Raw genomic sequence first — 18,286 nt, 5'->3', positions numbered from 1 at the left:
TCGGTACCGCTTCTGAACGACGTCTGGCATGAGGGGCTGGCTCTTCTGAAGAACCCCCTCCTCGGCACCGGCAAAGAGAGACCGGCTGGAGATGAAATATTGAGTGAAAGAGTCTATGCCCAAATGTCTGCGGTCGCAACTATCGCCAGACTTGGTGGTCTCGGCTGCGGCAAAAAAGTCGTCTAATCCGTTGTCTTCAACCTCTGTTCCTATGGACGGCGAGGGGAAGAAATTGGATGTCGTTGGACAGAAAGTAATTTAATCGGCGGTGACGACGGTCAAGGCGGCCAACGCCTTAGCAATCTTGCCAGATACGACTGGGGGCTTTAGTACAAGATGGCTCTGATTCTGTATTTCCTCCATGAGGACAAGCGGGTAGAGGCAATGGAGATCCTTCAGGAAGGTGAGGTGGCGCCGGAACATGCCATCACCATGGACCTAGACATTGCGGAAACAGTGTTCCGCCAGATGGGAAACTGGGTTTGCCTCCGTCGTCATGGCTGGCTGAAGGCTACCAACTTCAGACAAGAGGTCCAGACGGGGGTCGTAGACATGCAGTTCGACTGAGACCATCTTTTCGGCAAGGCAGTTAGCTAAACTCTTCAAGCCATCAAAGCCAACAAGGAGACGGCCCGTGCCCTGGGCATGCTGCAACAGCACCGTCCATCCTTTTGTCCATCCAGAGGGAAGTCAGGGAGGTCTTTGAAGAGTTTCAGCGGTGGATCATCCTCTTACTGCCAACCCTCCCATTCCATGACCCAGGAAGTCTAAAGGGGTTGTTCCAAGGCCTTCGGAGTTGGCAGTCGTCGTCAAGGCTCTGTGTGTCTTGCCGGCCTCCAAGCAGGACAGAACCGTCCAAGGCGTTTGGCCCCCCACCCCTGCACCCTGGTGGGCGGCTGGCTGGCAAACTTTTGTCAGCATGTGGAAAAACATCTCCACCGATCGACGGGTGCTGGGCGCTCTCGCCCACGGACACACTTTGGAGTTTCAGTGAAGTGTCCGCGGATACCACTGGTGGCCCGGCAGGAACAACACATCCCTCAGCTGCTGCTGGAGGTGCAGGCGATGTTAAGAAAAGGGACGATAGAGCTGGTTCAGAAGCGACTCCGGGGCTCCGGAATTTATTCAAGATACTTTCTGGTAAGAAAGAAGTCCTGGGGCTGGAGGCTCATCCTCTATCTACGACGACTCAAAAAGTTAATCAAGTTGCAGAAATTCAGGATGGTCACGTTGCAGCACTTGCTCTGCCAACTGGAGGAGGGAGATTTTCTGTCGTCGTTCGATCTGGTGGACACTTACTTCCACATCCCCATTCACGTAAAACATCGCAAGTTCCTACACTACGTCGTACAAGGGAAGCACTGCCAGTTCAAGGCTCTCCCTTCGGACTGAACTCGGCACCCAGAGTCTTTACGAAGTGCCTGGCTCCGGTGGCGGCCAATATGCGACTACAGAGAATTCATGTGTACCTTTACCTCGAGGAGTGGCTCATCCGAGCCAAGTCAAAGGACATCGCTGTCAATCACATGGAGAGGACAGTCCATCTGCTGAAGGAGCTGGGGTTCTCGGTGAACTATGCAAAATCCTGCTTGACTCCATCGCAAAACGCGCTGTTCCTGGCGTCCAGGATCAACATGGTGTCCTATCTGTCGGCTCCATCTGAGGAGAGGCTAGGGGACGTTTTGGGAAAGGTGCAGTGGCTGTTAGCACTGAAGATCACCACGGCAAAGACCATCAAGTCGCTGCTCGGCAGCAGGGGTGCCACCAAGGGGGGGTCAGGGGGGGGGGCCATGGCCACCCTTATAAAAATGCTGCCCCCCCCACTGGCCCATTCAGTTGTGTTTGTTTTGGTTACACCCCAAGATTTTGAGTGTGGCCACCCCTATAAAAACATTCTGGGGGCACCACTGCTCGGCAGTCGTCATGCATCTACTTGGTCCGGCTCTGCAGGTTGCAGTTGCGACCGCTCAAAGAATTCCTGGAATCCTGTTGGATCCAGGTGTCTGGAAGCTTCAAAGACAGGATTTTGCTCGATGACGAGTTCCGTCGAGCGATAAGGTGGTGGGGCGTACGCTCCAACATCTCTGGAGGCACGGATTTCCAGAACCCTCCATACCAAGAGACTGTCACGACGGACGCTACCCTGGAAGGGTGCAGAGCACACACCGGACGTCTCCATGCCAGAGGCCTGTTGCAGCCAGAGGAGAAGGTGCTACACATCAATGTCCTGGAACTACCGGCTGTGTTTTGGGCCCTCAAGTAATTTCTTTCAAGGGCAAAGTGGTGAGGGTCTTCACGGACGGTACCACCACAATGTTTTACATCCGGAAGCGGGGGCACCAGATCCCCGGCGCTCCCAAGACAATCCTTTCCACCTGGCGGGAATCAAAAACAGTTGTCGACTCCCTCAGCAGGGAGCTATGCTCTTGCCACGAGTGGGAGCTTCGGCAGGATCAAGTGGACAACCTCTTCCTCAAGTGGGACAGTCCCCAGATCGATCTGTTTGCGACGGCGATGAACACCAAGTGCCAGAGGTTCGTCAGCAGGTTACCGCAGCCAGGGAGCATGGGTGACGCATTCCCCTTTCCTTGAGACAGCCTGTTCTTGTATGCGTTCCCTCCGTTGCCGCCACTAGGAGTCATCAGTCAACTCAGACGTTGTCGGTGCAGGATGATCCTCGTCGCACCAACGTAGCTGAGGCAAATCTGGTACCCGGACCTTCTCAGCATGTCAGCGTCCCCTCCAGTCAAGCTATTAGTGGTTGCGGATCTTTTTGCCAGGGGTGGACGCGCAATCCCGCACCACGAGCCAGGATCGCTGAACCTGAAGGCCTGGCTCCTGCAGCATTAGAGTTCGGTGGCTATGAGCTGCCTGCGGACTGCAGGGAGGTCCTCGCCAAGGCCAGGGCGTTGTTGACGCTGAAGTCCTACAGACAGAAATGGAAGCATGTTGCGACTTGGTGCTGGGTACAGAAGATTAACCCTCTGTCCCCCACACGTCCTTCCGTACTTGTTGTCATTGGCTAAGTCGGGGCTGGTGCATGCCTCCATCAAGGTGCATCTGGAAGCCATCTCCCGCTACACCAGGTCTCTGGGACGTTCTTCTCTCTGGTCGCACAGTCTAGTGAAGGACTTCATCAAAGGACTGTTCTGTTTGTTCCTGCCGGTGAAGGAGACTGCCCCGGCGTGGGAACTCAACGTGACGCTAACTAGGCTCATGGGGGCCCCATTCGAGCTGATGCATCAAGCGCCGTTCAAGTTCCTGTCTTGGAAGACAGCTTTCCTCGTGGCCATCACCTCTGCCAGGAGAGTAGGTGAAATCCAGGCCCTGTCCTGCAAGCGGCCTTACTTGACTTTCCACAAGACGAGGGTGGTGCTACGGCCACGCCCCTCCTTCATGCCCAAGGTTCCGTCGGAATTTCATCCCAACGAGCCATTGGTGTTACCTTTGTTTTTTCCGACGCTTGTCGCCGGCTGAAAGGACTCTGCACTCGCTAGATGTGGCTGAGCGCTGAAGTTTTATGTGACCCGCACGAAGAGTTTCCGGTGACTTCTCAGCTTTCTGTGAACTTTGGTCCTGTGAACCATGGGAAGGCCTTGTCCAAGGCTTCCATCTCCTGGTGGCTGTCCGACTGCATCACTCGTTGTCACTGGTTGGCAAACCGACCGTTGCCTGGCCAACCGAGAGCCCGTTCTCCTAGATCGATCGCTGCAACAACGGCGTTCCTGTCTGGTGTGACCCTGCTGGACATCTTTAGGGCTGCTACGTGGAAGTCTATGCACCCTTCACAAAATTCTACTTGGTCAACGGGGATTCCAGAGAGGAGTCCAGGGTCGGCCAAGCAGTGCTACGCAACCTGTCTGCTTGAAGGTGAGCCTGGTGAGAAGGTGGTTGTATATGTATGTACTGCTTTGTATTCTTTATTCATGAGCATGTGAATCCATGCCAGACCACATGCTGGAGAAGGAACAAGTTACATACCTGTAACTGTTGTTCTCCAGCATGGGTCTGACATGGCTTCACATGTGAACCCTCCCTCCTGCCCCTCTGCGTCTCTTCTTGGTCATACTGCCACTTTACGTGCTACTAAATATGAAGATGGTGGCCAGAGGATAGGCTCAGGGAGAGGGCAGTCATTGCCTGGGGCAGTATGACCCAGAGCTCAGGGATTGGTTTATAGGAGAAAGGCTTTTCATAAATGAAAGAGCAGTGTTTTCATTTACCGAGGATTCCCGGCCTGACGGTCGTGAATATTCATGAGCATGTGAATCCATGCCAGACCCATGCTGGAGAACAACAGTTACAGGTACGTAACTTGTTCCTTACCTACCTTTTTAACCTCCACCTCATCCTGGCAAGGAATAGGAGAGGCTACACAGACTGGACCCACGAAGGGCTCTGAGTTTATACGTTTCAAGGATGTCAACGTTTCGTTTAGATGACAATCTGTTTATAGGATACATGGGTCCTAGACTGGGATAGGCTGTAACTAAACAAACCTAGTCCAGATGGATTATTTTTGCTATTACTGAATGCTATTGGCTGGCCGGGAAAGATCCCCCAGAAGGCTTGAGAGCCCATTCCACTAAGGGACATGGCTACTTCTGCTCTGAAAGAGTTGTTCCAATAAAAAAATATTTGTGAGGCAGCCACTTGGTCTACCATTCACTCTTTTACAAGGCATTGCTGCCTTGGTTCCACCTTAAGTCAGGATGGAAGCTTTGGGAAAGCAGTCCTTCATTCGGTTCACAAATACCCTTGATGATAACATTTTTACTCCCTCCGCCAAAACTAATACTGCTTTGGGAGTCTATCAAAGATGAGGAATACACGGGAGGACACAATCCATTTGAAGAAATAGTTACTTACCTATGGTAACGTTCTTTCGACTGGATGTTCCGTCCATGTATTCCTCATCGCCGCTCCCAGCCTACCCTGCAGTAGAATTTCCATGTTATTGCAGTTTACGCTCCTTCAGAGTCTAGTATGGTCTAAACCACATTAATGCTGGTAGTTTTACTGTAAGAATGACACGAAAAAAAAAGAACTGAAGCCAACGGGCACTGCACGTTCTATTTGTATCTTCGCTGACATCATCCTCGAGTCCGATGTCTTCCAAGGTCATCGAGTCGAGCGCATCTACTCAAAGCACCCTCTGTTGAATAAAAATTCCAAAGCAGCTGACGCTGATATTGGAGTTATCAAAGATGAGGAATACGTTGGAGGAACATCCAATCGAAAGAACGTTTCCAGGGCTAAGTAACTTGTTCTTCTGTGGCTTGTGGATCCACTTTATCGAACGTAAATCCACCAACAGGACATTCACCTTGTGGTAAATGCTCAATGTGTGCGCAGACTGCAAGAACCGCGACCATCGATATAGGTTGGCACACAACCTGAGTACAAAAGCATTTTACCAACTGCAATAGTAGAGGTGTCATATACATGATTACTTGCACATGCGGGTTGAAATATATTGGAATGACAGTCTGAGTAGTCAAAACAAGGATGATTGAACATCGGTCCTGTATCAGAACAGGGAAAGTAACTGCACCCCTTGATCCACATTTCCTAGCTGAAGAGCATACAGCAGAAACCTTCAAATGGACCCTCTTCGAAAAAGTCAAACCACCCATACGAGGTGGTAACTTTCATGATATCCTGTTCAGGTTAGAACAGAAGTGGATTTTCAATTTGGATACTTGCCAGAAAGGACTCAACACATGTATTCAATGGCAAGAATTGGCTGTTATGAGAAGCTGAATCGTCTTTTAGGTTTGGGATTCATGCATACATCAGTATGACTTCCCTCTTGACAACATACACTTTCTAGGTTCAAATACATTGACTTTGGCGAAATACACTACTTCTATGGCCCCTCTGCATCAATATTGGACCACTTGCACACCCACACCAGTGGCCCCATATATTCCAGCGCCACATGCGAGCCGCTTCACAAACGAGTGTCTTGTGTGGCAGCATGCTTTCCAATGTTGCCCTCTGGGAGATTTGTGATCAGCACGTTTTTCTCCTTTCTCTGGGCACTGTTTTGCCCTGACCGCATTCACCATATTTTTTATTCTTTGTCCACTTGCCATTTCGGTTCATTTTTATTTTTCAGTTTTATTTTCCTCAATCATTTTTTACATACAATTTAAAAATAATTCCATAACATTGTTTTACAAAACATTCCTTTTCTATTCATTCATCCCTCTTTGCCCTTCTCCACCTTCCCCCCGCCCCATAGTTCCAACAGCATCGAAATGGCTACACGCCATTCCGCCCTGCCGTGGGGTTTACTTTGGTAGCCCCGCCCACTATGTTGCGTAACCAGGAAGAAGTTATTCCTTGGTTAATGCGCTCTCAGTGGACAATCGCGTCTTTCCTCTCCACCGGATGGCTGGCACACGCTCCTCCGATTTGACTAAGAGGTAAGCCCCTTATGGCACACGGGCTTACATGAGTGTAGTAATACGTGCTCTTCCTGCCGCCATTGACAGCAGGCATGCACTTTCTGTTGACGGTTTTTGTGCTTTTTCTGCTTCATTTTACAGCTGTATAACTAATGAACAAAGCAGTTACACATGTATTTGTGTTTAAAAACGAGGTGGGTCTGTGTTCCTTTTAATTTATAGGCACTCTTTGACACACAATACTTTAGCATGCATCACAATTTGGACTTGGGATGCATGCCAGATAGCATTCACTACAATATATCCTCTCTAGACTTTCACAGTTTTACGGACCTGCCCCTTCACTTTCCCCTCACTTGTTCTTGACCTTGGAGTGATAGAACCAGCGCACTGCCACACAACCAGTGGCCATGCATATTTGGTATGCACATTTCTGTTGATTTATTCATACCTTAACAATGTGTTTTTCACCTATGACTGGCCTACTCTGGCTGTTGCATACAAGTGAGAAACGGGTTGACTTACACCCCGCATCCTCGCATTTGTTTTTGTCTCCCCCACAGGAGACGCAGCAGCCTGTCCATCGTTTGCCTCTACCCCTAGCCACGGTTGGAAGATAGATCTATTGCTGAATATAATCGATGTTCCTGAAGATGATGGTTTGAATTCCCCTACACCATTGAAACCGGTCGACCTCAACGGCCATGGGTATTCTCATGACCATGTAGATATCCCCAGTAATGAGGGGGGACATTCCACAAGAAATGAGATATTAGCCCATTACTCACATCACGTGATCTTTTTATAGCGTCCTAATTAAACAGGCTTTCCTTGCTGGTTTCTAGATTTTGAAACCACAACTCTCGCATGAGGCCAAATTAGATTGCTGCAGGGTGACTAAAACACGAATGGAAAGTCCCATGGTTATTTAATAGCCCATGCAAGCTATTCAGTTGTTTTGACAGCGATCTATTAGCCAGTCCTGTCACTTCTAACAGCTTAGGAGTTGTGTGTTATATTGTTGGTTGCTCTTTTATGACGATCAAAAACGCTAACATAGCTCGGTTTTTCCACGCAAACGGTGAGATGAGGGACAGTTTCCTCTTTAACTATCCCTATTAGATAGGTGTTGCACCAAACGCTACCTAGGGATAGGCACCCATGTTTAGGGAAAGGGTGTACTTCCAACAGGGTTAGATTACACATTGTCTTCTCCACCTGCGTTTACTTAAGCTACTGGTTCATTGAATTGGTTTACTATTTTTTTATTTCTCCGAAAGAGCCGTCTGTGATGTGATATGACCCTGCATGTTACAACATGGGTAGTTTTCAGAGAATGCGGGGCAGACCATTATTTATTTATTCACATTTGTTAAGCGCACAGCAGCCCGTAGGCATCGTGGCGCTGGTTACAGTGGTTACTCATAGCTTAGTTACATACAACATACTGAAGGCGCAATGGAGATGATGTGCTTGTTCCAGTGGAATGACATAGCCTAGTTGCATACAAAAACATGCAATAAAAATTAGTATACTGGCATGGCAATCCAAGATGTAGGACGTGAATATGTGTAGTGGAGTGTGGTACAGAAAGTGGGTGAGCAGTAGTGGATACTAGTTGAAGAGGGCAGTTTTAAGGTTTTTTCACAAGGCATTGAGATGTTTCGGCAGTAGGGAGCGCGTTCCATATCTTAGGGGCAAGATGTGGGAAGCCTATTCCTCCTGCCTTGGCCCTGTTAATTTGGGGCACTGAGTTGGTTGGTGTATCCTAGTCTGATGGGCCTTGTTGATAGTGTTTTGGATAGTGTGTCCGATAGGCATGAGGGTGCAGAGAAATTGATGCGTTTGTGGGTGGTAGAGAGTATTTTGAAAGTGATACGGTCTTTGACTGGGAGCCAGTGGCCCGTTTTTCTTGCTTGTGTAATGTGTTCTCTTTTGGGTATATTAAGAGCTGCTCTAAGAGCGTTGTTTTGGGTGGTTTGAAGTCTAACTAGATTTTCTTTTAGAGGTGCCGGCTAGGAGGGCATTGCAGTAGTCCAATTTGGCTCCTATGGTGGCTCTGGCAATAGAGAGGCAGTTGTCCTTAGTTAGAAAAGGCTTTATAGCATTGATGAGTTTAGTACTCAATGCGGAGGCCGAGACAATGGCGCTAACTTGTTTGTCCATGAATAGTGTAGCATCAATGTGGACTCCAAGCGTTTTGACAGAGGAAAGAAATGGGATGACACACCTGTCGATGCAGAAGTTGAGATAAGTAGCACCTAGTTTGGCTAAAGTAGCTTTTTGATCACGAATTAGGATTTCCGTTTGGTCCCCATTAAGGCAAAGCCCATTCGTGGCCATCCAGGCTTGGATTGTAGAGTACATTTGCTGAAGGGTAGTAGCATCTTGGTGATAGATCCCTGTGAGGGGAAGGAGCACCTGGGTATCAGCATAGTTTGTGTATGTGATCCCAAGTGCATCCAGGTTATCAAAAAGAGGCTTTGTAAATATATTGTACAGAGTAGGAGCTATACAGGAATAGTAGGGGCTGTAGATTATGGTTACAGGTGTGTACAAACTGGATGCGGATTAAGACACAATCTGGTTGGGATGGGGCAAACATTAGGGAAAACGGGGTCCATCTTCAGAGAAAATACGATGGGAGTTGTGTCAAAGTTAGGGGGAGAGGAGAAGGGGTACAATTTGTGTGGCAGATGTGTTAAGAGTCAGAAAATGAGACTTTTTTTGATCCTATCAAAGTAGTTTGCCTGGTGAAGAATCATGTAGTAACTGCAGCTGGGAGGAAATGGAGTACTGATCGAGTAGAGGTGATAAGAAAAAGTGGTGGGGTTAGGCAAGTGATGCTTAAAATGGGAGACTATGATGTGATGGAAGAAGGAGATAGAGTTGTGGATGCGAGTGGTGGATTTGAAGATGAGTGGCGGATATTAACTTCTGGAGATGTTAATGGCCGAAACGAGGTGAGGGTACCAGAGATTAGTGAATCAGAGTGCCTGAGCGTAGGCTGGTGCATTTCAGGAAAATGGGAGAAGTGTGCCAGTGAAGCAATGGAGAGGGATGAAGATGTGTGGGAATGAAGATGGTGGACATGATCGAGAAATCTTGGAACAAGGAAGGGGGCAGGAAAACTGATTGGTACGTGAATGTAGGAAACTGTATTGCTATTGGGATTTTGTCTTCTATTGAGGCAACGCTACCGCAGGGTGGCATTGGCACTAGTTATAATACTGTCCTATTTTTAAGCATACTTATGTTACATTCACATTTTCGCACAGTGTATGCTACTCATTCTGAGATACAGATGTAATTGCATTCCATTGTGTGTTAATAAGGTATGAGCAGAGGCATAGACAGGGTAACAACCCTAGTGAACGGATGTTCTGCCATTCGTCTCTTTGCAATCTAAAATAGAAAAAAAAAACATATCTATTAACTAAAAAAAACAGTTGATGAAGACAGACAACAAATCTCCCCCTCCAGCCTACATGAACAGGACTGTACCACCAGTTTGGAAAACCATACAGTGGTGACACATGACACACATCCTGGCACAACACTTAGAAGAAAGCACCAATAATATGGTTTACAACAGGGGTGTAGATTTAGCAGTCTGGTCTCGTGCACCTTTATAGTGACCCGCCACACAAAAAGTCACACCTGTGTTTGGGTCCTGAAGAAAGTGGGACAGAAGTGATCGGTATCCCACTGAAACAGGTCGACTATTTTTATTGCAGAATGTCTGAACGCCAACCAGACGTCTTTGATGAATTAACACGTTTTTTGCGCTTTTAAAGTTGTACAAGTGAACAGATGAGTAAGGGGTATTAAAAGCAAACTAGACCCCCTCCCATGCGCCTTGTTTCGGTATTTCTGGATTTTAGTATAGTATGGACATGTTTTCTACACACTATTTGTTGCACTTCTGAGATTGCAGTCTGAAATAGGTGCAAGCCTTCTCTGTCTATCCCCTAACCCTAGATAGGCGGCACATCAGCTCCCTCTAGGGACCGTCATCACACAAGGGCTACCTAGCGATGGTTGGAGGGACAGCTTTAGCTAAATCAGAAGGCTTCTACAAAATATTTGAAATAATAAAGTAACCTGGACTTTATGTATCCTGCCTACCGGCCTTTGGTCCAGGATGAGTGGCCCACTTGATCCAATATTGGATATTGTAGACAGGGTAGGGTCTGAGCGGGCAAGGCCCACCCAAAATCTGTAAATACCCACTCAGCAGCGCAGTGTGGGCATTTCCCGATGTTAATGTCACTATGGTGGGCCCAACTACATTAGCTTCAGGCCCCAATTGTCTGACAATCCTGGCTACATCTCTGGGTATGAGGGGGTGGGCATATTTGGATATAAATCGAATGGCCATGTGGAGTGCTGCGCTGCCTTCAAGTTGCCAGCACTGCACATGGTGATTGTATTTGAGAGATTCTATTAAACCATTGGGGCAGAGATTTTGGAGCAGAGTGCATGTGGTCAGGGTGCCAGGCACGTATTATGGAGCATGAATAAAGCATGTATATGATACACTGAGAATGGAGTGTCCTTGATTAATTCAGTTGCCCTCTTCATTTTCACCCTTCAAACAAGGCTGATCCAGGTGGCTTCTTCATTATATGGCTATAGAAACAGGTTACTTAAACAGATCTTGCAGCTCTGCGCTTTTGATGGGCGGTCCTGATGAGGGAGATCTGGAAGTTCTTCTGTCCCCTGAAATACTCTCTGGTACTTTCTGCGTCTGTTATCCTCGACATGACCCTTCTCCTTGGTATAAGTGTGTGAGAGACTCCTGCAGCTTCCTTGAGATGATGCCCTAACCTCGCTCCCCTCTGGCTGTGAATCCAACTTCCGCTCACCGTATCACAAAGTGTCTATGATCATGTGAAGACATGATGTCACGCAAAATTCAACCACTCACCCGTAAGGACGCCACACAGGAACATTTCTTGCATGGAAAACAGCAGTATGGAATACTTCTCCTCGCGCTCGCCATTGTATTGACATTTCCCACGGGACATTTCCATCTTTGCAGTCTGTTTACGTGTGACACTTTGAGTGACTCGTTATTGTGAGCCCAGTGCATCTTTGTAATATTTCTGATGTATTGCTCCCTTTAATACAATGACATGCAAGGGTCCGTAGAATGCTTTGACACAGGCTTACCACGGCATTCCAGCAAAATAACAATTGGATCTGGAAGCGCGCAGATGCGCCCAGCTGCCGCAGGCCTCTTTATTCAGTGCCGAAAAATGTGATCTTGGGGAGGGTGGCTGCCAATTCACCTATATGGGCTAGGTAAGGTGGTTTTGCCTAATGCGTGCTTTAACGTTTCTATTACACAAATCTTTGTTAGGTTCTGTTGTTGGTTGGGGATACCGCAAAGTGAGGATTGGGCAGAGGGAGGTGACCGTCCCTATGCTAAGGCGAAAATAATGACATGTGCAATAGAAGCTTTCCCGTCTCGTGTCATGCATGAGGACCACAGCACTGCCCGTTAAAAACACTTCTTAAAAGGACTCAAGTAAAACATGTATTAAAGACTTCAATTGAATAATAACTGCATCTATGACATTATTTCAGTTGCTTAAAAAATAGTACATTCATTCACTGTGGCATTCCTTTGACCGTTTTCTCCATGCAGCACCTGTCTGTTTCCACGCTGTCTGTCAAACATCCTTCCCATGCAGACGGATGAGGGAGAGACGCTGGAGGAAAGCGACTCCCAGGTAAGTGATGTACTAACAGAAAAAAAAGTGTTCTGATGCCCCTCCCCTTGCTCGGTTTACGGTGCATAAATCTGTGTTGATCGTACACGTGCCATTCAACCATTCTTAGTAAACATGTGACTTTGCTACTTCTTCCCTGCTTCTGGTTCGATAGCAGCACACTCCGTCCACCCACAGTACACCGCAGCTTGCGCTCTCATCAACGGGTGAGGCAGTACCGTATAGATCTGGGCGCAGGGTGCATGGGGATACAGCGGTACCAATCTCGCAAGTTAATTACGGATCTCTCTCAGCAGCTCCCTCCAGGGGAATCGTCAGATAAGTAATGTTTTGCTGACAAGGGTTGAATGCCATGTTGTCCCCAACCCATGTCTGCTAATGAGGTGAAGGAAGGTGGTCAAAAGGCGATGTGCGGGTCCAGGGATGTATAGATTGGGTGATGCAGGTTTCACATGGATGCTGAGCCAGGGAGTTCTTCCAAACCTTGATCGCTTATTATTATTATTATTATTATTGTATTTTTTTGAGCAGGGACCTCGCTTCGGGAAGCAATGGAGCGCTTCACAGGTGTACAACATTACAGATGCATAACCTAGTTCTTTTATGTGGTAACAGATCAGCTATGCAGCCGGATTAGGGTACAGATGGGGACAGAGGAGGGGGTACAGCTGTACTGGGTGGGGGGCAGCGTCTAGCGAGTCAGGAGGGGTGACGTGATGGCCTAGGTGTTGAGGAGGAGAGACTCCTTGAAGATGTGGGTCTTGAGTTCTTTTCTGAATTGTAGGAGTGTTAATGAGGGCCGAGGTGATTTGAGCTTATCTGTGTAGACCCTTGATGAGGCGTGCGGTCGCGTGTAGAACACTTCTCAGGGGCACAAAGGAGGATGACGGACGCCTTCGAGGAGTGCATTGCCCCCATCCAGGTGAGTTAGGACCAGTGCTTGAACAAAGCTCTCATAAATGATTTGAGTTGAACTCTGCTACAGCAGTGCAGAACAGAGCTCGCTTTTAGGCACCTTGCTGTTAGGGATCCAATGTAACTTTTTCACAAGTCTGTGCTTCTGCTACACACTGTCATCTCTCTCTGACCATGTGCCAAGCTTTCCTCTAGATACTATCAAGTGGCCTGTGGTGTTTGATTCCGAGTCTAGCCAAAGTAAATATTTCATTCCACAAGCGTTTAATTGATTTACCTTTTGTTCGCAAATGGATGCCCTTCTTAGGAGCCAGTAAAAATGGACTTTACAGGAACTTTGCGACTACCCTATTTTTTGTTGCCTCTTTAACCTTCTTTACTCACAAGACTGCTTCAAAGTATTGTGCGGATTGCTGTACCACAGACCTGTGAGGAATTCGACGCTCTGCACAGTGGGTGTGCGCTGGCCTGGGCTTTTCTGAAATTTGAAATTACATTGAATGATGGTAGCTCAACCTCTGCAAAATGTGTCGGGCTATTCCATACACATTTTCCTATGCTCACCACACAACATACTCATAGACCTGTTTACTCTGAGTGGACAAAGCCTACAGGCACAGTCCACCCTGTCCTATTCAGTTGGGATCTGACAGGTGGAGTACATGATGCATCTCAGAAGGGAGATGGCCAAAACCTTCCTCCTGCCAGGGCCAGCCTAATTAACTATCAAAGGCTCCATGGGTCCGCCCTGTCAGTTTGTTTACCCTCTGCAGATGGTGCAGCAATTAACATAATTAACATACTAATAGAGTATACTTCAAACAGGCCCACATTGGGCCTGGCTGCAGAGGTTAACAAAAGACAGGAAGCCCACAAGAACCTTTTGATATGTACTGTCAACCTGAAGCATGCTCCTGCCTCTCAGTATCAAGGGCAACCTGTTATGCCTGGAACTATGGATTTACAGAATTATTCCCTGCAGGGGGGCTCCATTCAAGTGTTAAGAGTATGTGGTTTGATGGAGACCAAAAGTCTGGTCCTGCAGCAGCTTTAAGGGAGACCTGTGGCTTTAATCAGGAACCACAGAGAGATCAATCAACTAGAGCGACCCTTAGATCCACAACAGACAGGAAGATGGGTAAAATGGGTCGGACTTAGTATTATGTTTTTACCCCTTTACCTTTTCTGTTGCAAAACGCTGGTTATGACCTCATGCATACAGGAGATTATTGGTGGGGACCCAGGATTGGTTCATTAAGGTAGGCTTTGCCTACACCGATCACTCGGTCCCATTTGGATTTAAAAGAGAGTCAAGCCCCTCTTTTGGGCAGATCATCTGAATACTTTGCAGGAGTAGCAAGAAGAACTCATTTGGACCTTGGCTGAAGGTGCAGTCTGCCTTACAACTTCCGCCAGTGAAAGAAAGCCAGGATTTCCAAAGAGGGAAGCAAGGTTCCCTCTCCTAAACATTTACCAGTGAACAGAGGGAGATACTGAATCCAGAGGACCCTCCAGCAGCTCCAGAACCGGTATTCAGCCAGCACACAGCGTGCCCTGCTAGGCTCTGCAAGCAAGCTTCCTAGGTGGGAAGTGCCAGAGAGTCTCTGAACCAAACCCAGGATAAGGCCGGTGCCTGCAACACTCTCCTCAGCTTTGGGCTGTCTGCCTTAAAAGACAACACTAGCCCAGTGAAGAAGCTAGGAGTGCATCGACGAGCATCAATCAGCGTCCGTCTTAAAGGACATTTTTGAGCCAGTCGGGCTGCAACCGACTGCACCGCTGACTGTTGTCACGCCGCCATCACTAACGTCGTCCGAGACGCCTCAACCAGTGCCTCAGACCCACCAACCAGCACTGAGACAACGATTCCTGACCCTGAGCCGCTCTGTAGGCCAGCCTGCAGCCGTCTGTCCATCCTTGCTTGTCAAACTGCTTTCCGCCATATACCCGTTGCTGTCTCCCGTCTTGAACTCTGTCACAGGAACTGCAACGCGCCCTGAAACTGACTCGACCCTGTCGAGCACTGAGAACTTGAACACGCAAAAAATACATTGCGGTTCTGTCCCCTTGGTCCTTCTCCGAAGGCTGCTAATGACATTTTATGACCCATTGCTCCCTTTGTGCCGAAACCACGTATCCTTGAAATAAGATTCATCACTTTACTGACTACCCTTCTGTGAGTATCCAGAGTGCATCCCTTTTCCTTCTTGAAAATGTCCTCTGCTTTCCTTTATAGGATGGGTTGCATTTTGTAGTATATTAGAACTGTCTGATGAATAATAATAAAGTAGATATTTGTATACAACCTTGACTGGACAGTCTTTTACCACTGGGTAATACTTGTATTTTTGCTGTGTTGCAACTAACCAACGGTCCACGACTTTGTGGAGATATGCCTGTCATTCCGTCAATGTTACCAAATTTGGACAAGGAGGTTTATAATTTGCTTGTTTCCAAATTTTTCGAATTCCTTCTGGTATACTAGAGGTGTGTGGCTGACTGATGGTTTAGAAACTGATATTCATCCCTGGACCACTGGTGCCCCGGAAGTTGATTCGTCACAGAACCATACATTGTGTTTGCCTTGATCCCTTCTTCGCTGTAAAACGCTGAAAGGAAGTCTGCAAAGCAACCGCAATATGGGGCGACTACTGTTTGGTGGAGCATGGGGACCGATCTGACTAGCCAGAGTATGGCTGATGCCGACCACTGGGATGCACAAATAGCTGCCATGTCCCATGAGCCGAGACCCTCAATTTGGAACGTTTTACCAACACCAGATCAACACACTAGTCTGTAGAGGTGATTTAGTTTGTATTTTGCACGACATTTAAAAAAAAATGGAATTTTGTTCTACTCTATTGTAAGTGCGTGAACGTCTTTGAAACGGCAATGACTTGTCCGTTAATAAAGGCTTCAGCATTCCAGAGGGATTCCTGCAGCAGTGAAGACGTTATAGCTTCCCTTTCTGAGGCCTTTGAATGTGAAATCCGTGCACGCTTTTCCTTCTGTAATCGCATCATGTGCCCGTGGCCGAGATGGTAATTTTTTTCTTTTAACATGTTTTTTTTGCTGGCCCGACGGTATTTCTGCTTGTCGAATAGCCTGCCACAATATGTGGAGCTCTCGGGTCACTGGTCCTGTGTGTGCTGGCTCTTGCGCTCCCATTCACATCTGAAACTATTGTATGGGCTGAAGCCTGGCTTGCCCTATCCACAATACCCGGTCTCTGCTCATACTTGTTCAGCAAGTGGCTTTCATTGTTCTGTGTCCGCTTTTGTAAAATGGATGAATTGAAAGTGCTCTGAGCAGAGAAAACCAGTAGGCGTCGGAGTGTTGGGAGGGTACTGTGCTAGCAGAGAGGATCTCGCAACTATAATTGATCTTTTAGAACGCACTTCGTACAGGAGACCAGTCGCTAAGCGCAGGACAGGGATTCAAACCTGTGTTGTTCTGCGTTGTCTTGCTTCCAAGATAAACGTGTTGCCCCTGAGCTATCCTCTCACCCATATAGTTAAATCATTAATGTAACAAGGAGAACAGAGCTCTACGAGTGCACCACAATGTGGCACTCTACAGCACATATTTTATTTGCCACTTCCCTCCTCTCCCTCAGCCTGACTTGCACCTACCTTTATTTCAGTACTGGTTTTCGTAGCTCTGCCAATGCACACTAGTCCTTCTTTGATTTCTCTCTACCTGCATGTAGGGACTGTCACTTGAGCCCAAATCACTTACCCATGCCCCATCCATAGCATACTTTGCAGTGCTCAAGTCGAGGGTACACGCAGGGGGACAGCGTCCACCCACGTTATTCAGAGGGTGGGCTCGGTCCCCCTAGCTAAAATGAGAAACATTGAATATCCTCTTAAAATTTATGAATTAAAATTGACCTCAGGGAGCGAACTGCAGTCGTCAGGTTTGTAGGCCGGACACTTCACCACTGCACTATATAACCTGAGGAAAAATAGCAAACAACTAAAGGTGAAATGTCTCATTTCGGTACTGTAAGACCCAGGGAAAACGTTTTGTGTTCGTCCTCGCAGTTTAAAACATGCACACCTTTTAAAGTTTTCAAAAACAATATTGGAAGAAAATATCCTCTCTTGGTTTTGTGTGTGTGTTGATTTTATGAAAGGCAAATGCCATTTGTACTGGCAATTTGGGTGGTTATGCAAAGTCCATTTAATGAAATGTGCCTATTTCACCTTAATATGCTAATTTCTGGGAATGTCACATCCCATTGTGTTTGTTGAGTCCCCACACTTTAATTTTTAGGACTTGACCCCGCTTCCACATGTGAACGTCACACATGGCCAAACAAGCTTATCATACTTGGATGAAAGTCATTTGCAATTTTGCATATGCTTGTATGAAAATATGCTACAAATTGAAATGGGCACAATGGTTTTCCACATCCTTCTAAACGGACTCGCACATAATATTCTACTCCAGCAGCGTTTGTGCTATTCCGTGGAGAAAGTCACAAAAGAAATCCCTGTCACAGAAAAGAAACAAAATCACACACCTCCCAAATTTATCACTTGAGCAGAATTCATGTATGCAATTTTACTGTAATAGCAGCCAGCACAAATCCCAAGTGGCATCGCCCTGTCCAGTCTGAAGGTAACCAAGAATATACATTGGTAGCACTCATAATATATACTGATTCACCTACATAGAGACGGCCTTTGAACACCTTGGCTGTCTTTATCGATCAAGATGCTAAAGAAAGCATTTTTGAGGTCGATAACAGTGAAGTATTGCCGGCACCAACGGATACTGTGGTTCTACAATTTAATTGCTTGGACATTAATAATTCGTCTCCATTGGGCTGGAACACAAGGCTTCCCATCAATTTGTTATTGCACAGTAAGAATTGGGCTGTTGCCGGGACTCCTCACAATTTCTTTTAAAATCCCTTTTAACTAGAAAGTCTGTGTTACGGGCTTAATTCTTTCTAACCCTTATTTGGGTATTTTAAATTGAGGAATTTGCAGTAATAGCGCATAGGCTTAACCCGTATTTTCACTGGGTCAATTATCATACATCCTACGTCATTCAACCCCATGGCCTTTATCACAGGGTCAACTCCCTTAAATTAAGGTGGCAAATCATTAGTAACAGTGACAAAATATTTTAACAAAAACTCAGCATTACATTTTAGGTACACTCCATTTGGCGAGCAATATATATTAGTATGCAAATGTTTCAGCAAAT

General features: G+C 47.0%; 1 protein-coding gene across 8 annotated transcripts in view; it reads left to right on the top strand.

Moving 5' to 3' along the window:
• Nucleotides 1-18,286, top strand: part of TNRC6B (trinucleotide repeat containing adaptor 6B) — a 2,246,995-nt gene that overhangs the window by 387,485 nt on the left and 1,841,224 nt on the right. For all 8 annotated transcript variants that reach the window (XM_069652930.1, XM_069652926.1, XM_069652923.1 and 5 more), the window contains one exon: nucleotides 12,067-12,151. In XM_069652930.1, the coding sequence (XP_069509031.1) occupies nucleotides 12,107-12,151 (45 nt within the window). In that variant the 5' untranslated portion in view covers nucleotides 12,067-12,106. Of the gene's footprint in view, nucleotides 1-12,066; nucleotides 12,152-18,286 lie in introns of those variants that run through there.

The sequence above is a fragment of the Ambystoma mexicanum genome, chromosome 3q, assembly GCF_040938575.1.
Source record: "Ambystoma mexicanum isolate Mex_15411 chromosome 3q, UKY_AmexF1_1, whole genome shotgun sequence".
Lineage (NCBI taxonomy): Eukaryota > Metazoa > Chordata > Amphibia > Caudata > Ambystomatidae > Ambystoma > Ambystoma mexicanum.
This window is presented reverse-complemented; position numbering and strand designations above follow the sequence as displayed.